General features: G+C 35.3%; 1 protein-coding gene across 1 annotated transcript in view; it reads right to left on the minus strand.

The window, feature by feature from the left end:
- Nucleotides 1–25,678, minus strand: part of ATR (ATR serine/threonine kinase) — a 116,872-nt gene that overhangs the window by 2,848 nt on the left and 88,346 nt on the right. The window contains exons 35-46 of the mRNA XM_040234094.1: nucleotides 23,038–23,217; nucleotides 18,630–18,772; nucleotides 17,039–17,136; nucleotides 16,337–16,569; nucleotides 15,233–15,367; nucleotides 13,546–13,746; nucleotides 10,147–10,290; nucleotides 7,559–7,709; nucleotides 6,811–6,967; nucleotides 6,542–6,695; nucleotides 5,106–5,257; nucleotides 713–818 (exon numbers count right to left, since the gene is read on the minus strand). Of these exons, the coding sequence (XP_040090028.1) occupies nucleotides 713–818; nucleotides 5,106–5,257; nucleotides 6,542–6,695; nucleotides 6,811–6,967; nucleotides 7,559–7,709; nucleotides 10,147–10,290; nucleotides 13,546–13,746; nucleotides 15,233–15,367; nucleotides 16,337–16,569; nucleotides 17,039–17,136; nucleotides 18,630–18,772; nucleotides 23,038–23,217 (1,854 nt within the window). The remainder of the gene's footprint in view (nucleotides 1–712; nucleotides 819–5,105; nucleotides 5,258–6,541; nucleotides 6,696–6,810; nucleotides 6,968–7,558; nucleotides 7,710–10,146; nucleotides 10,291–13,545; nucleotides 13,747–15,232; nucleotides 15,368–16,336; nucleotides 16,570–17,038; nucleotides 17,137–18,629; nucleotides 18,773–23,037; nucleotides 23,218–25,678) is intronic.

Consider the following 25,678-nt stretch of genomic DNA (forward strand, 5'->3'; position numbering starts at 1 on the left):
TATTCTAACTTATTTAAAACAACTATCTGGAAAATTTGAGTTTTCAACCAAAATAGCTCGCTGCAGCCAATGATTCAACCAACAGTGGATTGAAAAAATTCAGGGAAAAACAATTCCAGAAAGTTCCAAAACAGAAAACTTGAATTTGCCATGTACCGGCAACTATTTACATAGCATTTACACTATATTTATAACTATTTACATGGTATTTACTTTGTACTAGGTACTATAAGTAATCCAGAGATGATTTAAAGTATATGGGATGATATACACAGGTTATATACAATGCCATGTCATTTTATATAAGTGATTTGAGCAATCCAGGATTTGGGAATCCACTCCAAGGGGGTCCTAGAACCTATCTCCAATGGAAACCCAGGGAAAAGGGACTACTGTGTTAGTAGAGTGATTTCTACATATTGAAGCTGAGACCTGCTGCTCTATAAATTCAGGCAATGTGTGTTCACGTTTTTCCCACTCTATCATAATTGTGAATTGTTATGATTAAACAGGCATATCTTGAACTCCTTATTACATGAAGGATAATAGTGTTAACATTAGTAATGACAAGAAAACTTAATGGTATTGTCATACTACATGGAGAACTAGATTTCAGAGTATTAAATGGTTAGTCACTGACAGTATTTAGAATCAGTTTCCATTTGCAGAGAAATACAATATCCGTTCCTATCAAGCTACACCTTCTACTAACCTTTTCATTGACAACTTCCCCTGTTTCATTCAGTGCTGCTTTGGAATGCCCTTTCACTGGTTTACTCCATTCCACAAGAGGATCATGTAGAAAAGTCTTTAAGACACTAAAATGGAAACAAATATTATGATAATATAGTGTTATTTTTATAAAAAGAATTCTCATTAAAGTCAACACTTAGGTGAAGGGTAACTGAAGGATGAGAAGCTAATCATAATACTTTACTAAACACATTACACTATTTCAGAAAATGCTATACTTCCTCTTTCAGAGAATCTGCCTTTGCCTACATGTAACCCTGCTTATTTAACTTATATGCAGAGTATATCATGAGAAATGCTGGGCTGGAAGAAGCACAAGCTGGAATCAAGATTGCCGGGAGAAATATCAATAACCTCAGATATGCAGATGACACCACCCTTACGGCAGAAAGTGAAGAGGAACTAAAAAGCCTCTTGAGGAAAGTGAAAGAGGAGAGTGAAAAAGTTGGCTTAAAGCTCAACATTCAGAAAATGAAGATCATGGTATTTGGTCCCATCACTTCATAGCAAATAGATGGGGAAACAGTGGAAACAGTGTCAGACTTTATTTTTTTGGGCTCCAAAATCACTGCAGATGGTGATTGCAGCCATGAAATGAAAAGACGCTTACTCCTTGGAAGGAAAGTTATGACCAACCTAGATAGCATATTGAAAAGCAGAGACATAACTTTGCCAACAAAGGTCTGTCTAGTCAAGGCTATGGTTTTTCCTGTGGTCATGTATGGATGTGAGAGTTGCACTGTGAAGAAAGCCGAGTGCCGAAGAATTGATGCTTTTGAAGTGTAGTGTTGGAGAAGACTCTTGAGAGTCCCTTGGACTGCAAGGAGATCAGCCCTGGGTGTTCTTTGGAAGGAATGATGCCAAAGCTGAAACTCCAGTACTTTGGCCACCTCATGTGAAGAGTTGACTCACTGGAAAAGACTCTGATGCTGGGAGGGATTGGGGGCAGGAGGAAAAGGGGATGACAAGGGATAAGATGGCTGGATGGCATCACTGACTCAATGGATGTGAGTATGAGTGAACTCGGGGAGATGGTGATAGACAGGGAGGCCTGGTGTGCTGTGATTAATGGGGTCACAGAGAGTCGGACACGACTGAATGATTGAACTGACTGAACTGACACGTAACCAACGTATTCTACCATAATGCCTGGTAGACAGCTCTTAAATTTAAAAAAAGTGCGTACGTAAGCTTTACATGTTTTTCTAAAAAACTACTTTCCACAACTAACATCATATTTAATGGTGAAAGACTGGCTTCTTTACCCCAAAGGTTAGGAACAAGACAAGGATGTAGATATCTCCCCATAGCTATTTGATGTTGATCTAGCTAGGGCAATTAGGTAAGAAAAAGAAAAGGCACTGAGATTAGATTGGAAAGAAGAAGTATCTACAGATGACCTGCTGTTGTAGAGAGAAAAATCTTAAGGCATCTATAAAAATAACTATTACAACAAATAAATGGGTTCTGTAAGATTACAGGATACATGATCAATATATAAATTTAGTTATGTTTCTATATACTAGCAATGAACAAACATGAAATTAAGAAAAAAATTCCTTTCAGAATAGCATTAAAAGGAATAAAATACTTAGGAACACATTTTAAAAAAGTTAATTACAAGATCTGCAAACTAAAAATTATAAAACATTGTTGAAAGAAATTGAAGAAGACTTAAATAAATAGCCCCCTGGAGAAGGAAATGGCAACCCACTCTAGTATTCTTGCCTGGAGAATCCCATGGATGGAGGAGCCTGGTAGGCTGCAGTCCATGGGGTTGCAAAGAGTTGGACATGACTGAGCGACTTAACTAACTAACTAACTAAATAGAAAGACTTATCAACTTCATGGATCAGAAGACTTAATATTGTTAAGATGGCACTGCTCCCTAAATTGATTTATAGATTCAACGTCATTCCTATCAAAATTTAGGCTGGCCATTGCTGAAAATGACAATATGATCTTACAATGTATATGGAAATGCAATATACTTGTAACAGTTAAATAATCTCAAAAAAAAAAAAAGTTGGAGGATTCATATTTCCTGATTTCAAAACTTACTACAAATCTACAGTAATCAGGACAGTGTGCTTTTGGCATAAGGTGAGACATATAGATCAATGGAATAAAACTGAGAATCTGGAAATAAGCCTTTACATGTATGGTCAATTGGTTTTCAACAGAAGTGTCAAGACAATTAAATAAGAGAAAAATAATCTTTTCAAAAATGGTGCTGAAACAACTGGATATACATATTTAAAAGAAGAAAGAGCCAAACTTCACTCTAGATGCACAAAATAACTAAAAATGATCAGAGATTTAAATAAAAGCTAAAACTGTAAAACACTAAGACATATATGTGACTCTTCATGACTTTGAATTATACAGTAGTTTCTTAGATATGACACCAAAAAGTACAAAGAACAACAACAAATGTAGATAAATTAGTCATCAAAGGTAAAAACTGTTTTGCTTCAAAGGGCATCATCAAAAATTAATCAGCAATTCATATATCAGAGAAAATACTTGCAAATCATATATTCATGAAGGTCTGTATCTAGAGTATTTAAAGAACTCTCACAACTCAAAGAAAGACTAATAATCCAATTTTTAAAATGGGCAAAGGATTTAAATAGACATTTGTCCAAAGAATATATGCAGGTGACCAATAAATACATGAAAAGATTCTCAACTGATCATTAGGGAAATGCAGTCTGAAACAATGACATACAATTTCATATCCACCAACATTGTTATTGTTTAGTTGCTAAATCGTGTCTGACTCTTTTGCAGTCCCATGAACTGTAACCTGCCAGGCTCCTCTGTCCATGGGATTTTCCAAGCAAGAATACTGGAGTGGGTTGCCATTTCCTTCTCCAGGGGATCTTCCCGACCCAGGGATCAAACCTGCGTCTCCTGCATTGGCAGGCGGATTCTTTACCACTGAGCCACGTGGGAAGCCCCAAATAAACTAGACAATAACAAGGTCTGGTAAGGATGTGGAGAAATTAGAACCCTCAGACACTGCTAGTGGGACTGTAATGTATTACATCTGCTTTTCAAAGCAGTTTGAAAGCTCCTTAAAATGTTAAGCTTAGAGTTAACTTATGATCCAGGATTCTACTCCTAGGTATAACCAAAAGAAAACATGTATCAACATGAAACTTGTACTCAGTGTTCACAGCCACACTATACACAATAGCTAAAGCAATCCAAATGTCCATTAACTGATGAACTGATAAACAAAAGGTGGTATATCCATATAATAGAATATTATTTGGCAATAAAAAAGAATGAAGTACTGATACATGCTATAGCACAGATAAAACCTTAACATTATTCTAGTGAAAGATGACACACGCGAGAGGTCACACTTGTGTAATTCCATTTATATATGAAATATTCAGAATATGCAAATCTATAGAGACAGAAGCAGTGACAGATTTTTTGGGTTCCCAAATCACTTCTGACAGTGACTGCAGCCATGAAATTAAAAGATGCTCCTTGGAAGGAAAGCTATGACACACCTAGACAGTGTATTAAAAAAGCAGAGACATCATTCTGCCCACAAAGGTCCTTATAGTCAAAGCTTTGGTTTTTTCAATAGTTATATATGAATGTGAGAGTTGGACTATAAAGAAAGCTGAGTGCTGAAGAACTGATGCTTTCGATCTGTAGTGCTGGAGAAGACTCTCGAGAGTCTCTTGGACTGCAAGGAGATCAAATCAGTCCATCCTAAAGGAAATCAACCCTGAATATTCATTGGAAGGACTGATGCTGAAGCTGAAGCTCCAATACTTTGGCCTGACGCGAGGAGCCGACTCATTGGAAAAGACCCTGATGCTGGGAAAGACTGAGGGCAGTAGAGAAGGGGGTGGCAGAGGATAAGATGCGTAGAGAGCATCACGGATTCAATGGACATGAATTTGAGCAAACTCCAGGAGTTAGTGGAGGACAGGGGAGCCTGGCGTGCCATGGGGTTGCAAAGAGTAGCACACGACTTAGCAACTGAATAACAACAACAAATAGAGACAGAAAGAGATTAGTGGTTACCAGGAGATGGTGGGGGAGTAGAACTGGGGAGTGACTGCTAATTTCTTTTGGAAGTGATGAAAATATTTTATAATTAGATAGCAGTGATGGTCACACAATCTTGTGAATATACTAAAACCACTGTAGTATACGTATTAAGACTGAATTTTTTGTTATGTAAAATATATCTGAATGAAAGGTATTATTAAAAAAAAACTTCAACCAGTACAAAGTAGCTTCTGTATAAAGAAAACATACTTAAGAACCAATAATCACATCCAAAGTTACTATTAAATTGTTTACAGAATATAAAGGATTACCTCATTAAAGGTTCTCTCTGATCTCGCATTAGTCTCATTGTAACTTCACAAGCTCTTCGAAAAAGACCTTCCGTTCCCATCGGACCCATTCCATTAACCATATTATGAGTCAGGCGAAATGGAACAATTTCTGGGACCTCAAAGGTTTCTCCCTTAAAACAAGGCATTTCATTAAAAAGTAAAAATGCTGTAATTTTAAAATATGCAAAAAATTTGGAGCTTCATATTTAGACTCTTAGCAAAGAGCAAACATTCTCTCAAAATATTTATATTTGCAACTTACATTAGTGGCCTATATCATGAGTCATATGACTCTACCTCTGCTTTTGAGGAATTGAAACACAACTCCTTGGATAAGATCTAGAGGATGGGTAGATTCATCTTTCATTGAATTACTAAAGTGAATAGCATTATAGAGAAGTATTTATGATTTATTATTTAGCCTTATATTAACGGGGCTTCCCTGGTGGCTCAGACAGTAAAGAATGCAACGCAGGAGACCCAGGTTCAATCCCTGGGTTGGGAAGATCCCCTGGAGAAGGGAATGGCAACCCATTCCAGTATTCTTGCCTGGAGAATTCCATGGGCAGAGGAGCCTGGTGGGCTACAGTCTATGGAGCCGCAGAGTCAGACATGACTGAGCAACTCACACACACACATCCCAGAGACAGGAAATGTATGTAACATGTATTATGATGAAGTCCAGTTCATTTATTTTCTGCCATTCTCTAACCTGCCTTTCCTAGAATGTTTTCATCCCTCTGGTCAGTTTCCCTAAGTTCCTCTCTTGTATGAATCTCCTATACCAGTGATTTATCTCTGATTTGTTTTCTGTTGGGTCTGTGGCTTTTTGTGGTTCCAAACAGCAGACGGCAACCCATAGAGAATCAGGATAAAGAAAAGAACAGATCTAATTACCAGTTTGCCTTTCAGGATCATAACATTGGAAAATTGAAGGGTGGCCTTAAGCAGAGTCCAGCTACCTTCATTTATTACCAAACCCCAGTCTGGACCTACAGAATCTGAATTTCCTGGGATGTTTCCTAGGTATTTGCATTACAAAAAATTTCTTAAATGATTCTGATGTGCTGCCAGGTTTGGAAACAATCACGTCAAATTACTGTCCCTTTAAAACTGAGTCTTAGTCAAATGAACTGTTCATTTAAGAGAACTATGAGTCAGAACTTGGATCTATACTTTTGGACTTAAAAGTTCAGTGCTTTAGTTTAGTTTTACTGTATCACTCTTTTGAGTTCTCTCCAACCTAAGTTGCTTTACTGAGGGATATAGGATCCACTGACTAAAACCAGTTAACCAACTCGCAATGTCACTAAACTGAGACTGTAACTGCTACAAATTGTCTAGGAAGAACAGCTGTTGAGGAAAGGATATTAGGAGAAAACATACAACTACCTATAGTAAGTCATATCACATACCTTATTGAAGAGACAGTTGAAATCCACATGTACACATTCACCAGTCAAAGAATCAAAGAGAATGTTTTCACCATGACGGTCTCCAAGGCCCAGGATATAACCGACCATTGACATAACTGCGGTGGAACGACAGTATGCGGATCTGCTACTGTACCTAAAGGAAATATAATGCCTATCAAATATCCTTGTATCATATGAGGCAACATACATATAAATATATTTTTTTTAAAAGCTAACCATAACAGTATATTATATTCTTGGTAACTAACCATGATGTAGGATCAGGGAATGTTCTCAGAAACCACTCATGAAAAACAGGAGGATGCCTGGGCAGGAGAAATTCTTGGAATACTTTGAGTTTTTCAGACAAAGCTGCCGATTTTGGTAGCATACACTGCCGAAGTTCCTTCCCTGTCATATAAACTCCTGCAAGGTAAAGTGATTTCCATTGATCACACAAGCCAAATGGAAAAAGGGGCAATTTTCTTTTGGTGAAAATAGGACAGGAAAATATCTACTTTTAATCAAATTGTATTCAAATTTATTCAAGTTATTTTATTCCATGGGTTATAATCTAATACTGTCACTGTTTATTTTGGTGCTTAAATTATTCGAGGTTTGGCCAGTGGGAGAGTCTAATCCTAGTCTAACACTTTGGTTTCATTCTAGCTTTATCTTTCCTTTTCTTTCTCTAATAATGTAAAACTAGCTCTCATTAACCATAGTGTATTTATTTACTTAGTCAAGTCTAGTTTACACATAAAGTAGTTGAAGAATTGCTAACCAATAACTCCTAAAAAAATACATTTTCATATAGATATTTGTAAGCTATCTCAAATCCTTTTGGAATAAATAGAATTAAAACACAAGGAAGGAAGGAAGAAATGTCTTAAGTACTTCTGTATATAGTACCTAGAAATTTTACTATGGCTTATACCCCTAAAATGTAAGATGATATATGTTAATAATTATTATACCTATATTGCATGTTTATACCATAAGAATTAATTTTAGTACCCTTTTCTTTATATAGTTTGGTCAGAATAGGTCTCAAACCAGCAGTGTTGTTGACCCATTCAATAATCCCACATTCATCGTTCAGTGGAATAACTGCATATGTTCGAATATGAAGTTCTCTTCTACGAGATTCTGCGTCTTTTCTTAAGCACTATTAAAAAAAACAACACACACACTTACAAGTTAAAAATTTCTAAATGTTATGTCAAATCTATCTAAAGATTTTTTTTCATAGCAAAAGAATGTCAATAAAAGATTACTATGTAGTACAGATGAATAATTCTTCAGAATGGTAGAGCAGGAAACTACTGGGACAGTATCCGTAATTTATTTCCAAATCATTAAAAATGCCTTGGGTAAGTACTTCTTTAAATTATTCACTATTAATATGACAATAATACAGTCTTCAAAAATATTATAATTATGACAAATAGTGACAAAATAATCTTTAAAAATTGCTTCCAAGACATTCCTGAAACATTAAGTCCTTAGTCACAGAGAAGCTATTTAATTTTATCCAAAAGATGCATGATCAAAAAAATATGAGTTTTATGATATCCCCATGTAGCCTCATTTGAAAAATCATCTAGCAGAGGAAAGCTTTTCACATCTCATCTGCTGAATCCTAAAATATACTAGGTAAGGATAAACAGTATGTTATAATTTAATTCTGGAACTGTATGAAATGAACAAACTATGCACAGATCTATAATTGTAACCTGTCAAATTCAAAAGCACAAGCAACTGATCAAAAATACATTTTAAGTGTTAGGAATAAATAGGCTACACAAATGTCAGCAAAATAGTATGGCATGAGAATCACATAGCAAGATCAGTAATATGACCTTCTAGACCAACATAATGAGACTAGTTTTTCACCATCAGGCTATTTGACCATGTTAATGTGGGGGAATGGTAATAAAACAACTTAATTGGTAACAAGATAAATTTATAAATGAAATGCAGGCCACTTGATACTCCCAACTAGAAAAACACTCAAGGAGCTTTGGAACAAACATACTGATAGTTTAATATCAGTAAATTAAGTTACCAAGTTACCAAACAACATTTTAAATAAAGAATATTCCTTCCCTTCATAATACCTTTGAAATTGGTTTTTAATATGGAGTTAGTTTTTAAACTACCTTTGGTTAAACTGAGCACAAATTCTCCTTAAAAAAAAAAAACAAAACTCATCTGCTGCTGTATGTTTTCTACGTTAAAGGTCCATAACTTTTCCTGCTAATAAAAGAGGTACTAGTAAAATGTAGGAAGGGGATAGAGAGGAAGAACAAAGAGCATATTAAAAAAAGTAAGGTTTTCACAGTATGGTTTAATTTTTTAACAATATAAAAATAGATGCACTTATAAAAACCTGGCTAGAGAATAATTCAAAACACCTAAAGACCATACATTTATAATAACCTTTTAATGAGACTCTTCATACCATCTCTGAGTCAGAAATCAAGCACTTACCAACAGCACTAAAAAAAAAAAACCCACTAATGATCACCTTTAAAAAGAATGCTGGTAAAAACAGAACTAACATTTTTTTCTAGCACTGAAACATAAAACACAAATCTGATAGAAATAGTACATTATAGATAATTTAAACATTACATAGAAAATATTTTCCTTTGTTAATACGTCTTTTACTTCTTTTTCTCAATATAACAAAAGTATCTTACTTTTAAAAAATTAAGTGAAACCAGAAAATTCCACTTCAGGACAGATATCCAAAAGACTGACAGCAGGGACTCAAACAGATATCTATACACCTATGTTCATGGCAGCATTATTCACAACAGTCAAAAGGTAGAAGCAACCCATATGTCCACTGATGGTGAATGGATTAAATAAAATGTGGATTACACATTCAATTCTATATTATCCAACCTTATAAAGGAAAGAAATTCTGACATGCTGTATATAACATGGATGAACTTGACGACATAATGCTAAGTGAAAAAGCCAGTAATATGGGCTTCCCTGGTGGCTCAGATGATAAAGAATCCGCCTGCAATGCAGGAGACCTGGGTTCGATCCCTGCGTTGAGAGGATCTCCTAAAGGAGGGCATGGCAACCCACTCTAGTATTCTTGCCTGGAGAATCCCCATGGACAGAGGTGCCTGGTGGGCTACAGTCCACAGGGTCACAAAGAGTCGGACACAACTGACTGAGCAAAAAGGACAAATACTATTTGACTCCACTTACATGAGATATCTAGAATAGTTAAATTCATAGAGACATAAAGTAGAATGGTGGTTACCAGAGCCTCGGTGAGGACAGGAATAGGGAGTTTACTGTTCAGTAGATACAGAGTTTCAGTTTGAGAAGATGAAAAAAGTTCTAGAGAAGGATGACTACACAACAATGTGAATGTACTTAATACCACTAAATTGAACTGAACACTTAAAAATGGTTAAGATGGTAAATTTTATGTAAGTATATTTTATCCCAATAAAATAAATTAAGTGAACATGAAAAAGGCAGTATAGTTCATTTCTTCTTCAAGAGGGATCTACTTGCCCATATCTCATTAATAGTAATTATAGCAATTCTAAAATAAAAGCAAACTGTATCCAAACCTTATTAATCAGGGAATTGAATTCCATTAGTCTACAATCCTTTCTCAAGTCATCTTTTGGCTTACACATCATAATGTAGAACTTTCCATCAGATCCTTTTAAAGAGATCTTCTTTGGTTTCTGAAGAGAAGCAAGAATTTCTACCTAAAAGATGATGAGTTATATATAAATTAAGGTCAAAATTTTTGTTTAAATTTGTATGTGTACTATATTGTGTTATCTCACATAATTAAAGGAAAATATAATAACCTGTATTATATAGAAAGTTGACTATTTTATTAATTTATCTTTATCTATGATCTATGAAAAGAATGGTTGCCCATAAGTAGAGACACATTTTCACCTATTAGACATGGCTATTGAAGTAAAAGGATTACTTTGTCAGCAATGTAAGTTTATAGTATCCAAATTTAGTCAGCCTCTTAAAGCAGCCACAATGTTTAAATGAGTTTTGAAACATTTTCCTTAGGACTTTTCTGTAGAACCTAAGACTGTTTTTAAATGCCTTTAATGGTAACAAATCAGAAAGAAATGGTAAGAAATCAGATTGATTATATTCTTTGCAGCCAAAGATGGAGAAGCTCTATAAAGTCAGTAAGAACAAGACTGGAAGCTGACTGTGGCTCAGATCATGAACTCATTGCCAAATTTAGACTTAAATTGAAGAAAGTTGGGAAAACCACTAGACCATTCAGGTATGACCTAAATCAAATTCCTTACAACTATACAGTGGAAGTGACAAATAGATTCAAGGAGTTAGATCTAATAGAGTGCCTGAAGAACTATGGATGGAGGCTCGTGACATTGTACAAGAGGCAGGGATCAAGACCATGCCCAAGAAAAAGAAATGCAAAAAGGCAAATTGGTTGTCTGAGGAGGCCTTACAAACAGCTATGAAAAGAAGAGAGACAAAAGGCAAAGGGGCAAAGGAGAGATATACCCATTTGAATGCAGAGTTCCAACGAATAGCAAGGAGAGATAAGAAAGCCTTCCTCAGTGATCAATGCAAAGGAATAGAGGAAAACAATAGAATGGGAAAGACTAGAGATCTCTTCAAGAAAATCAGAGATACCAAGGGAACTTTTCATGCAGAGATGGGCATAATAAAGACAGAAATGGTATGGACCTAACAGAAGAAGAAGATATTAAGAAGAGGTGGCAAGAATACACAGAAGAACTGTACAAAAAAGATCTTCACGACCCAGATGATCACAATGATGTGATCATTCACCTAAAGCCAGACATCCTGAAATGCAAAGTCAAGCAGGCCTTAGGAAGCATCACTACGAACAAAGCTAGTGCCGGTGATGGAATTCGAGTTGAGCTATTCCAAATCCTAAAAGATAATGCTGTGAAAGTGCTGCACTCAATATGCCAGCAAATTTGGAAAACTCAGCAGTGGCCACAGGACTGGAAAAGGCCAGTTTTCATTCCAATCCCAAAGAAAGGCAATGCCAGAGAATGCTCAAACTACTGCACAATTGTACTCATCTCACTAGCAAAGTAATGCTCAAAATTCTCCAAGCCAGGCTTCAACAGTACGTGAACCATGAACTTCCAGGGGTGCAAGCTGGATTTAGAAAAGGCAGAGGAACCAGAGATCCAATTGCCAACATCTGTTCGATCATCAAAAAAGCAAGAGAGTTCCAGAAAAACATCTACTTCTGCTTTACTGACTAGGCCAAAGCCTTTGATGTGTGGATCACAACAAACTGTGGAAAATTCTGAAAGAGATGGGAATACCAGACCACCTGACCTGCCTCCTGAGAAATGTGTATGCAGGTCAAGAAGCCACAGTTGGAACCAGACATGGAACAACAGACTGGTTCCAAATCGGGAAAGGAGTACATCAAGGCTGTATACTGTCACCCTGCTTATTTGACTTATATGCAGAGTACATCATGAGAAAGGCTGGACTGGATGAAGCACAAACTGGAATCAAGATTGCTGGGAGAAATATCAATAACTTCAGATATGCAGATGACACCACTCTTATGGCAGAAAGCAAAAACTAAGGAGTCTCTTGATGAAAGTTAAAGAGGAGAGTGAAAACGTTGGCTTAAAGTTCAACATTCAGAAAACTAAGATAATGGCATCCGGTCCCAGATCACTTCATAGCAAATAGATGGGGAAACAGTGGAAACAGTGTTAGACTTTATTTTGGGGGGCTCCAAAATCACTGCAGATGGTGACTGCAGCCATGAAATTAAAAGGCTTGCTCCTTGGCAGAAAAGCTATGACCAGCCTAAACAGCATATTCAAAAGCAGAGACGTTACTTTACCAACTAAGGTCCTTCTAGTCAAAGCTATGGTTTTTCTAGTAGTCATGTATGATGTGAGAGTTGGACTGTGAAGAAAGCTGAGCGCCGAAGAATTGATGCTTTTGAACTGTGGTGTTGGCGAAGACTCTTGAGAGTCACTTGGACTGCAAAGAGATCCAACCTGAAAGGAAATCAGTCCTAAATATTTGTTGGAAGGACTGATGCCGAAGCTGAAACTCCAAGACTTTGGCCACCTGATGCAAAGAACTGACTCATCTGAAAAGACCCTGATGCTGGTAAAGATTGAAGACTGGAGGAGAAGGGGACAACAGAGGTGAGATGGTTGGATGGCATCATCAACTCAAGGGACATGAATTTGAGTAAATTCCGAGAGTTGGCAATAGACAGGGAGGCCTGGCATGCTGCAGTCCATGGCGTCGCAAAAAGTCTGACACGACTGAACTGATACGGATACTGAATGGTAAGAAATGTTTATCAATAGAAAGTAATTTGATTTTTGACTAAAGAACTCCTTCAAAATCAGGTCCAATTAAAGATGGAATTTAATAAGCTTAATAATAGTCTTAAGAACAAAGCATGATTATAAGTAACAAGAATGATTTCATTATGTGGCTTAGTAGCTGGCTCTGAAGCTAACAGTTAAAACATTTTGAGCCACAGAAGTACTAGAATAAATCTAGAGTTTTCAAAAGTATTTATTTAGAAGTGCTCTGGTACTATTTCTCTAAGATAACAACAACAATGAATCAAGCTCTTCCTAGCCGAATTTCACTTCTTTCCAAAACACAAATTACAAAGAAAATTGTATTTTGTTCTCTTTCTCTCTCCATTTTTATGACAAAGAATTTGGAAAAAGAAAATTATGGAAAAAATAAAGATTTTAGTTATACTAAGAGAAAATGAATATCTGAAAAATCAAAATACCAGATTGAATATGGGATTTTTATCACTTAATTTTGTCCCATTAGTATAATAGAGTATTAATTTTCTGTATTTATAATCATTTTTTTCTTCACAAACACAAAAAATTCACTTAGTCTCTGAGAAAAACACTCTTAAACTTAATTTGAAATTTTTAACAATCTTATAAACATAGCAACATAAAAGTGCAGTTTACCGTATCATCAAAGCCTGCAATATAGGCCCAATGCCCAGGAAATGGCTCATGGTTAGCATGGGCACCCGGGATTGATGGAAGAGTAGGTATCATTACTGACTGTAAAGGAATGAGGATTTCACTAAACGTTGCTTCTTCTACCAGCCTTTTAAGCATTTTAAAATGAGTCCTCATGCTCAGTGTGGAACTACTTCCATCCACCTGGGGGGAAAAAAAGTAGTACATTTTAATTTCTCTGTTTACCTTTAATTACAGAATGCTTCATTTTACCCAAAGAAAAATTTCACTTCTATAATATCTTAATTTCAATGGCTCAGCAGCCTGTAGTTTTCTAATTTTTTAAAAAATACATCATCTCATTTAAACCTCTTTGTACTCTTTTACCTCATCAATAATAATATTACCTACATTACAAGATATTAAATGACAAGATAATAGTGGCCTACAGTTTGTTAGCACACATTATAAATTCCAAAGGGATCCTTAGATCAAACTTTCTTTTGTACCAAATTTCATTTGGTAGCAAAAAGATACCTGAATTTCTCACTTAGTGCAAAAATTAACATGTTTCACTGCAGAAATAGTTATGTATCTGATTATGGGATACCCTGTCAGATTACCCCTAGTGATGATACTTAATAAAAAGTATATGTATTGTATTACCTTTAAAAATCTGAAAAATCCTGAATTTCTAATGTAGCTAGCCATAAAGATTTTACATAAAGAACTAGAAGTTTGTACATATAAAGAATTTTAAAAAGTGCCAGTATTTTATAAATGCTGGCTATTATCATAACATTATCTTCCACAATGTCAAGTGCATCAGAGGTCACATAGGATTAATGCAGATAGCCAAAACAGATTACTCTTTCAAGATGTTTATTGATGGGAAGGTGAGACATAGGGTATTCTACATTTTCCCACCTGTAAATAGGTGATAAGAGTGAATGTCTGTAAAGTGAAGTTTAGCTATTTATCTTATAGTCTGTCCCTCCTTATAAACACCTTTATCCTCACTTTTACCTTTCCTACACATTCTTTAGGTATTTTCCCCTCCAATTCCTTAGGAGGAACAGCAGTTCATTCCTATAAGTATATCCATATTCCAGCCATACACCTACTAAAAATGTAGCTAATACACTAGATGATTTTCTATGTGACTATGAGTACCTCAGGGCAGAAGAACATGTCTTATTCATCTTTGTTTCCCTTAGCACAGTGCCTATCCCCTGGAAGATTATGAAATGTGTACCAAGAGAATGAAACTCAAAACTTTCCTCTTGCATGTGTAGGTTAATGCATATGAATTTTGAAAGTTCAAAGATATGACAGAAAACAATCATAGAGAGAACTCTATTTTATATACTTATATTTCATATCTGCCACTTAAAAAAATTTCTAATAAATACAGATAATTCACTCTCAGAAGAATTTATATTAAGAACTTTTAGAAATTTAGAGAATATTTGAGAGTGGGTATAAGTTAGAAATTAAAAAAACAGCTTCATTAAAGTAAACTGTACATATTTAAAGTACATGATTTGATAACTTTTGATATATATGTGTACTAAGATGTGAGAATTTAAATTTAACTAATCAAATTAAAATAAAACCCACTAAAATCATATGGAAATTTGGTATAAAATTACCCAACTTGATTTATACGTAGTAAGATTTATGATAGTACCGATTTGTTGCACAATTCTAGAAGTTTATCTGTTAGGCGAGTTGCATCTCCAACAAACTTTTCTAAGGATTTTTTCATTTGAATAGCTTTATTTAGGATTTCCTTGCATCTGTTTACACGCATGGGATAAGAAGACTGTCATAAAAAAAAAAGTTCAATTGTTAAAAGATTTATAAGAGATAACAAAACCTTTTTTTTTAAGATAACAAAACTTTGGTTGACAAAAATCAGCTTAAACAATGTGCATGATGAAACTTTACAGTGATACAAATGTCCTGGAAATCAATTTGGCAATACTATCAACAGCCAAAGAAATGCTGCTATCCTGTGACCTGATGAATCCTCTTCTTAGGATCTACCCTGAAGAAATAATCAGAAATGAGAATAAATACAGATGTGTCCAGATGTTTTATAACAGCAAAGAAAGTGAACAACCTTAATAATCCATAAGAATTGAACATAGATGGGTAACCATTATAGAAAATTTTAAAAATTGTGTCTTCAAAGGAATATTTAATAACATGGGAACATGATTATGGTAACAATCTTAAGTGAGAAATATGAAATTATATACCTATGTAATCCAAATTTAGTGCTAAAATATGCAGAGATAATAAAAATACAAAAATACATCAAAATATTAATGATATAAACAGTGAATTTTAATTATCTTTTTAAATATCTGTATATATTCTAAATCTCCTAATATACTTACTAATTAAATATATTTACCAACTTGTACATTATTAATATAATGCACTAAAAACTTTCTAGTATTAATAGCACAGGCACTTTTAATTTAAAAAAAACTTGAACAAAAAACTGGTTACCATTTTACACCAAGCACTAACAGTTTACTGTACTTTCATAAAGAAAATGCATGATAAATCCTTTGATCTTAAACACACTATTTACCTAATTTGATATATATTTCTGAATTTTATAATGAGAAATAGTGCTACAATTTCTTTTTAAAAATACTTAAAATGTATTTTCTTGCTACAAATCTAATATAAGAGAGATACCCTGGGACATGTATCAGCATTAAATAATCAATGACACATAAAGTGGAAAAAGACAATGGCTTTGTGTTTAATATATCACCTTTGACACAGCTGTCATCATCCACATTGCTTGCTGAGGATAGGCCAGAAATACTTTGGCTATAATTTCCATCAAGACAACAAAAACTTCATCATGAGAATGACAAATTCGGGAGATCAACTGTGAAAAGGCAGTCAAAAACTGATACGGAGCTAACTGATTTGTGTGCTCTGTGATAACTTTGTTTATTTTAACTAAATCATTTCTCATTTGTACACGATCAGAGCGGCCAGCTGGAAAAAGAAAAAAACAAAGTTAAAAATACCAGCAAAAAAACAAAAACAAAAACAAAACCCCAGAACAATTTTGCTTTAAAAACAGGTTTATGATATATGTTATTCCCAAGTCCAAAGCTACATCACTTGCCAATTTGTGAAAAGATAATTTTTCTATCCATGTAGGAAAAAATATTTAAGTCCACTGAAAAACTCAAGGCCCATTAATTTTCACTAGAAGCAAAGAGAACAAGCCACAAACCATAGTAATTTTTAACATAAACTATTTGGCTTAAACTAGTATTTTTCAATATGTATTAGTTGACCAAGGAACGAGCAAATCTTCACTTGCAGGCTTTGCAATTGCAACAACTTTTAAAAGTCTCTGTTTAGTCTTTCTTCTCTTTTATAACACTTGATTTCTTGCTCATGTGTAAATTATAATTCTTCTCAGTCCTTTAAAATTTTTTATCAAAAAAAATCATACCTTTTTCCCATTCGTATGCCTTAGCACCAAAATCAAGCCATAATGATAACATTCGTGGCATTGATTGATATATGAACTGATTTCCATACTGTAAAGATCTTCAAATAGAAAAGATATTAACATAGTATTAATTTTTACATCATATGAATTAAAAATTAAAGACTCTACCACTTAAAGGAATATATAACCTTCTGACTATAATTTTGTACTATAATTATAGTATCAGTATTTTTCCTCTCTTCCCATTTGACTCATCTCTTCCCATTTTTTCCTTTATAACTTCCTCACTAAGTTCTACATTACTCGGACCAAAAATAACTCAGGTTTTGACTGAGTCAAAGTCCTGTCAATACTTCTTTCAAATTGTCCTTAGGATTTGAGCCTTTATTTGTATTCCATGGCTATAAGCGGAGGTTAGGCCTAATCACTCCATTTCTGGGAGTTCCCTGGTAGCCTTAGTGGTTAGAATTCCAGGCTTTCACTGCTGTGGCCCTTGTTTAATCCCTGGTTGGGGAACAGAGATCCCACAAGCCATGCAGTAGGACCAAAAAACAAACAGCAACAACAAAAAAACCCCTGAATTCCATTTTGGGAAGAAAGGCTTTGCCAAATCTTACAATCTTAACACTGACAATGAATAAACAAATACTGCTTTAATTCCTAAAAATACTGAATTGAGAAGCCAAAATACCAAATAATAGGTAACTTTATATAGATTTATTGATCTGAATTAAGTTACTTTTCAAGGTAAAGCAATGGTACATGAGTACGATAAGAAGAATGAGTAGAATGTTACTATTACTTCTCAGGAATTAACAATTTGTAACAATATAAACTGTAGGCATGAGATAATATATTATATGACTATAATACACTAATATATGAAATTAAGTTACATTGCACCTGTTATCTAGTTTTGGAGATAAGCTCTTTCTACAAGTCTAATGTCAGAACCGGGCTTCCCAAGTGGCACTAGTGGTAAAGAACCTGCCTGCCGATTCAGGAGACATAACAGATGTGGGTTCTATTCCTGGGTCGGCAAGATCCCCTGGAGGAGGGCATGTCAACCCACTCCAGTATTCTAGCGGAGAATCCCATGGTCAGGGGAGCCTGGCAAGCTACAGTCCATAGGGTTGCAAAGAGTCAAACATGACTCACATGACTTAGCACATACAATGTAAGAACCACTTTTATATATACTACTTCTTAGCAGAATGGTCTGGAAGGAAAGATTTCACTGGCAATTAAATAAAACCATTAAATACATTAGATTTAGGGTATTCTAAAATTCTAGGTAAGGGGACTCAGAGGATGAGGGCCCAGAGTGGGAAGGACACAATTTTCATTGTATGTTCTTGATACTACTGAACTTTTAAAACACATATATTACTTGCTCCATTAAAATAGTTATTATTTAAAGGGAAGGGAAAAATTGTATAAAGAAAAAACTTACATCTCATCTAAAGTGATAGTCTGAACCAGTGGTAAAGCAGAAAACATTCTACTTATGCAAAGATCTGTGATACCAGTTCAGTATCCACAGAACCATCCTGATCTGTTTGATCAGCAAACATGCAGTTCTTACTCTCACCTTCCAAAGTGAAGAAGTATATATCGAATGAGATCACCCTGCTTTTCCATTTTGTTATCTGTGACCATGGGCATCAATTTGTCATAATACTTGGCAAGGTAGAAATGTCCATCCTCCCACTCTGGCAGAAACAAGGTTACATCCTGTAGAAGAGAACACAGAATACTCACTTAAGAAAATCCCCCATTATGCTGGTAAGTAAAGAATGAATAGACAATTAGGGATCAAAATAAGAGCTACTTTCTTACAAAGCTGTTCTCAGGATGACTGATGTTCTGATGGGTTGCCCGCTGACCAACATGTCATGATAATTAGCTATGTAGAGGGGAAAAAAACTCCACTTCAGTGCCACTACATATAAAACATCAAAATAATTTTCAGATGGATTAAAGTATTTCATATATGTGTGTGTATGTTTATTTTTATCATTTAGAAAAAAAAAAAAACCTCAGAGAAAGAAGAAGTAATATCAAATCTCTGAAGAGGACAGGACTTTAAAAGCAAACAGATATGGTTAAAAAAAAACCCACATATCTTATTTTTCTCTAAGATCTCTCATAAGTTATTGCTTCCCTCTTCTCAACTACTTCATAACCAGGCTTCTAAAAAGAATTCTCCATCTCACATTCATTCCTCAAACTGTTGCTTTTCGCCTTCAGTTGATACCACTCCACTAAAGCAGCAACTTAAACAGATACTTTCTGATTCTGACCTCATGTGAGCTCTCTTCGGTAGCCTGCTGTTGTCTCCTTTGAATCCCTTTCTTCCTTTTGCTTTTGTGAGGCCACAACCTTCCAAGTTTTCTCCTACCTTTCTGGCTACTCCTTCTGAGTTGCCTTTGTCATTTCCTCTCCCTTTCCTTTATATTTGTATATTTGTGTGGTTTATTAATTTTTCAATGATATTATTTAAAATGTGATAAAAAATACATAGAATAGCTGAATGAAAAATTATAAAGCTCTGTTTTTAATTCAAGAACATGGTTTAGGCCAGGAACCTTTAAATGAGATCTTAAGTTTTCTCTGAATTTAATCCTAAAACCTTCCAGATACAAACCTGCTGTGGACAGAGGAGAGAATGACAGGACTAGATGTATGGAACAGAGATGCTGGATTCATGTGACTAAAACTGGCCACAGGGACGAGGAACCCAGTGTGCTTTTACCATCTAGTCATGAAAAGTGTGAAAGTGTTAGTCACTCAGTCATGTCCGACCCCTTGTGACACAATGGACTGTAGCCAGCCAGGCTCCTCTGTCTAAGGAATTTCCCAGGAAAGAATACTGGAGGAGGTTGCCATTCTCTTCTCCAGGGAAGGGATCTTCCTGAACCAGGGATGAAACCCAGGTCTCCCAAAATGCACAACTGAGTAACTGAACCACAACAACAATTGCTATAAATACAGTATTTCATTAAAGGAATATGTTATAATTTGTTTATCCATTCTATAAATGACATTTTTACTTCCAGTTTAAAATCTACAAATAATGTTTGTACATTTTTGTTTTTTTGTATGTGTTATATGGAGACATGTTGAGCATTGGTAAAGTGGCTGTCATAGTATTATCAGCTCTAGGAGAAAACATCAAACTGTTTTCCAAAATGACTGTGACAGTTTATACTTCCAGCAGCACTGTATGAGCATCTAAATGCTCCATAGTCTTTCTAACACTTTAAAATATCAGTCTTTTAAATTTTAACCATTCTTGTACGTATATAGTGTTAGGTCATAATACTTTTAAAACTGAACTACAGTTGTATGGATGTGAGAGTTGGACTGTGAAGAAGGCTGAGCACCAAAGAATTGATGCTTTTGAACTGTGGTGTTGGAGAAGACTCTTGAGAGTCCCTTGGACTGCAAGGAGATCCAACCAGTCCATTCTGAAGGAGATCAGCCCTGGGATTTCTTTGGAAGGAATGATGCTAAAGCTGAAACTCCAGTACTTTGGCCACCTCATGTGAAGAGTTGATTCATTAGAAAAGACTCTGATGCTGGGAGGGATTGGGGGCAGAAGGAGAAGGGGACAACAGAGGATGAGATGGCTGGATGGCATCACTGACTCGATGGACGTGAGTCTGAGTGAACTCTGGGAGTTGGTGATGGACAGGGAGGCCTGGCGTGCTGCGATTCATGGGGTCACAAAGAGTCAGACACGACTGAGCAACTGAACTGAACTGAACAGTTGATTTACATATTTTATTAGTTTCATCATCATAATACTTTTAAAATTTACATCTATTCTTATCTACTCAGTGAACATATTTTTTTTTTGGCGGGGTCATTTGTATATTTACTTTTGTGAAGTTTTCTATTCAATATTAAAATTGAGCTATCTGTATTTTTATTGGCTTTTAAGAGTTCTTATTAAATTCTGGATATGAGTATCTTGTCATTCATATATTGGAAAATATCTTGTAATCTACAGCTTGTCTTCACATTCTTTAAAAAATATTTATATTAGGGATCTTCCTGGTGGTTCAGTGGTAAAGAATCAGCCTGCCAAGAGATACTGGTTCAATCTCTGATTTGGGAAGATCCCACATGTCGTGGAGCAACTAAGCCCATGTGCCACAATTACTGAGCCTGTGCTCTAGAGCCCAAGAGCTGCAACTACTGAACCCACTTGTCATAATTACTGAAGCCCATGTCCCCTAGAGCCTGTGCTCTGGAACAAGAGAAGCCAGCGCAATGAGAAGCCTGCACTCCACAACCAGAGTAGCTCCTGCTTGCCGTACCTAGAGAAAAGCCCACACAGCAATGAAGACCCAGCATGGCCAAAATAAATAAATAAAGCTATTCATAATTATTAATAAATATATATTTATTTTAAATTGAAATACAGTTGATGTACAATATTATGTTAGTTTCAGGTGTACTACACAGTGATTTGACATTTGCATACACTATGAAATGATTGCTGTAAGTCTAGTAACGATCTATCCCAATACAAAATTATTACAATATTATTGACCATATTCCTTATGCTGTATATCTCCATGACCTAGTTATTATAACTGAAGGTTTGTACCTCTTAATCCCCTTCACCTATTCCCCCTCCAGCCACCTCCCCTCACTCTTGCATTTACCTTCTTAATGGTACCTTTCCATGAACAGAATTTAATAATTTTATATTAGTCAAATTTATTGTTTCCTTTTATGGTTGTTGCTTTTGGTCTGTTTAAGATGTCCTGAGCTACATCTAGGTTTGAAGATACTCTCTTATATTCTATTTTGGGAAATTTATTATTTTGCCTTTCATATTTAGATCAACAATCTCCTTGAAGTTTATTTTTATGTTATAAAGAAGATATAAAGTTTGATTTCTCTCCCATAAGATATCCAAATGACACAACACCATTTTTTGAAAAGAGTATTTCTCACAATTCTCTAATATCATCAAGAATACATTTCTGAGTTCTCTCTACTGTCCTACTGGTTGTCTAACCTTACGTGAACACAATATCACTTGGAATACTATACTTTTATAATAAGTCTTAAAATACATGCTGGCTATTCTCAGTTGTTTGCCCTTCCAAACTATAGTTGTCACACTTAATTATTTTCTACCCTGCTCTGTGTCCCAAAAGACTGACACTGTTGATTTATATCAGTGGGGCCTACTTGCTTTCTGAAAATTGTTTTTCTTAGTTCCCTCATGATTGTTCCTTCCTTAGCAGCTGTTTCCATCTGGACTTTACATAGAGTTTTAGTTATACGTATGTATATTGCTATTTGGTCAAAGCATCTAGAACTTTTCATCTAACTCCTTTTTCTCAGGTAGTTTAGCTCACAGTTCTAGCCATCTGTCTTATTTTATTATTCTTTATCTTTTATATTCTAAGTTTTTAGGTTTTTTTTTTTCTGTTCCTTTTCTAACTCCTTGAAATTGATTCTTAGTTCATTAATTTTGAACTTTTATTTTCTTCTAACAATGTAAATAAAATTTCAAATTCTCTTTAAGAATGACTTTAGCTGAATCCAAGATTTGCTATGTCTTATTTTTATTATCATTCAATTCAAAGTATTTTTAAATTTCTATTGTAGTTTTTTTTTTTGACCCATGGGTTACTGCGAATTATCCCTTTTGTAACACTATCTATGTAAGGCTTACTTTCTGGTAAGGAAGGTATTCACTGTGTTCAAAAATTTTAAGGCTAGGATATGGTTAACTTTGGGGAGGAGGCTGAAAGGGTGAGTTGTGGAGTGCTAATACTCTACTTCTTGATATGAGTGGTGCTTTCATGAGTATATTTATTTTGTGATAATTCCTTCAACTATATACTTACATTACATACTCACTGAAGAGTCAAAAAAGCTTCCTGGCTATTTTTCTACATGTTCTTCCATATGGAATTTAAAATAACTTTTCTATTTTCAAAAGTGAGAAATTGCATTATACATACACTTACCTTATATTTTTTCATAACTGCATTGCTTTCAAAGTTAGCTGTTTCTTCCATAAAACGGCCCACTAGTAGCGTAGCTCGACCATGGATTAACATGTTCTTACCCTCAGGTGGGGTTTTATTTTCAGGAAAACATAACTCAACACCCTTTTGAAGAACAATTAATGCCTGGTGAACATCACCCTGAAAGAAAAAAGGCAACAAAAGATTTTTAACTTAAGAACAAATTTTCATTTTCTGAAAAGTAAATAATATTGTTAGAATTTACAGTTCATTAGGTATCATATGTATAAATCTATTTGTAATTTCACGTTCATCTGGCATTTTCCTTCTATAAAAGTAAAATCCTAAAAAGAAATTATTGCTTCATTTCATGTAGAACTCCTATATTCATTTATTCAATTGTTTACTTTTTTTAACAATCAAAGAATAGGGCACTAAAGATATAAGTAGATGGTTAGAGATAACCATAAATATGTCAAAATCTCCAGCTTTAAAAAGTTCATTGTCAAGTGAGGAAATAAACTATAAAACAACAACACAATGTACCAAGTGCAATTAATAGAGGAATATACATGGGTATTATGGAAGAAAGAGAAGGGTCTGCTAATATACCTAAAAATATAAGAAAACAGAGTTGAGCTGTGGTCAGGCAGGATAATCAAATGAGGAAAATCTGAACTAGGTCTTAAAGAATGAACAGTAATTTTCCTGGCAAAGAATTCAGTGAAGGACTTTCTTGGTAGAAGGAATAATGATTTTAATTGGGAGAAGGCAAGGAGGTGGTTTTAGCTGAAGACTAAAAGGTTTGTGAGATAGTGACAAATGAAGCCAAAGAAGAAGTCTGGACTCAATGAGAAAGAGCCTATGTACTTTCTAGAGTTCTGACTTAACCCTAAAGCTGCAAGGAATACTTTGAAGGATTTTAATGGGGGAGCAGTATGATTCAGTGTGCACTTTAGAAAGAGGAAAGACTACAGTAATGAACACCAAGAAGTGGTGAGACCTCAAGAAAAACAAGAACAAAAATCTGTTAATATTGTCAGAGGCTGTAAATGCTAAGAGCATGAAGGAAAAAAGTAAAAATAACATAAGAGAAAGGATTCCAAAGATATTTTTAAGATACATTTAGTCTTCAATTGTGATCCACACAGTCAAAGGCTTTGGCATAGTCAATAAAGCACAAATAGACATTTTTCTGGAACTCTCTTGCTTTTTCCATGATTCAGCGGATGTTGGCAATTTGATCTCTGGTTCCTCTGCCTTTTCTAAAACCAGCTTGAACATCAGGGAGTTCACGGTTCACGTATCGCTGAAGCCTGGCTTGGAGAATTTTGAACATTACTTTACTAGCATGTGAGATGAGTGCAACTGTGTGGTAGTTTGAGCATTCTTTTGCATTGCCTTTCTTTGGGATTGGAATGAAAAGTGACCTTTTCCAGTCCTGTGGCCACTGCTGAGTTTTCCAAACTTGCTGGCATATTGAGTGCAGCACTTTCACAGCATCATCTTTCAAGATTTGAAACAGCTCAACTGGAATTCCATCACCTCCACTAGCTTTGTTTGTAGTGATGCTTTCTAAGGCCCACTTGACTTCACATTCCAAGATGTCTGGCTCTAGATTAGTGATCACATCATCATGATTATCTGGGTCGTGAAGATCTTTTTTGTACAGTTCTTCTGTGTATTCTTGCCACCTCTTCTTAATATCTTCTGCTTCTGTTAGGTCCATACCATTTCTGTCCTTTATCGAGCCCATCTTTGCATGAAATGTTCCCTTGGTATCTCTAATTTTCTTGAAGAGATCGCTAGTCTTTCCCATTCTGTTCTTTTCCTCTATTTCTTTGCACTGATCACTGAAGAAGGCTTTCTTATCTCTTCTTGCTATTCTCTGGAACTCTGCATTCAGATGCTTGTATCTTTCCTTTTCTCCTTTGCTTTTCGCCTCTCTTCTTTTCACAGCTATTTGTAAGGCTTCCCCAGACAGCCATTTTGCTTTTTTGGAACAGACTGGTTCCAAATAGGAAAAGGAGTACGTCAAGGCTGTATATTGTCACCCTGCTTATTTAACTTATATGCAGAGTACATCATGAGAAATGCTGGACTGGAAGAAACACAAGCTGGAATCAAGATTGCTGGGAGAAATATCAATAACCTCAGATATGCAGATGACACCACCCTTATGGCAGAAAGTGAAGAGGAACTAAAAAGCCTCTTGATGAAAGTGAAAGAGGAGAGTGAAAAAGTTGGCTTAAACTTCAACATTCAGAAAACCAAGATCATGGCATCTGGTCCCATCACTTCATGGGAAATAAATGGGGAAACAGTGGAAACAGTGTCAGACTTTATTTTTCTGGGTGCCAAAATCACTGCAGATGGTGACTGCAGCCATGAAATTAAAAGACGCTTACTCCTTGGAAGAAAAGTTATGACCAACCTAGATAGCATATTCAAAAGCAGAGACATTACTTTGCCAACTAAGGTCTGCCTAGTCAAGGGTATGGTTTTTCCTGTGGTCATGTATGGATGTGAGAGTTGGACTATGAAGAAGGCTGAGCACTGAAGAATTGATGCGTTTGAACTGTGGTGTTGGAGAAGACTCTTGAAGGTCCCTTGGACTGCAAGGAGATCCAACCAGTCCATT

The sequence above is a fragment of the Oryx dammah genome, unplaced genomic scaffold (genome assembly GCF_014754425.2).
Source record: "Oryx dammah isolate SB20612 unplaced genomic scaffold, SCBI_Odam_1.1 HiC_scaffold_2, whole genome shotgun sequence".
NCBI classification, from domain to species: domain Eukaryota; kingdom Metazoa; phylum Chordata; class Mammalia; order Artiodactyla; family Bovidae; genus Oryx; species Oryx dammah.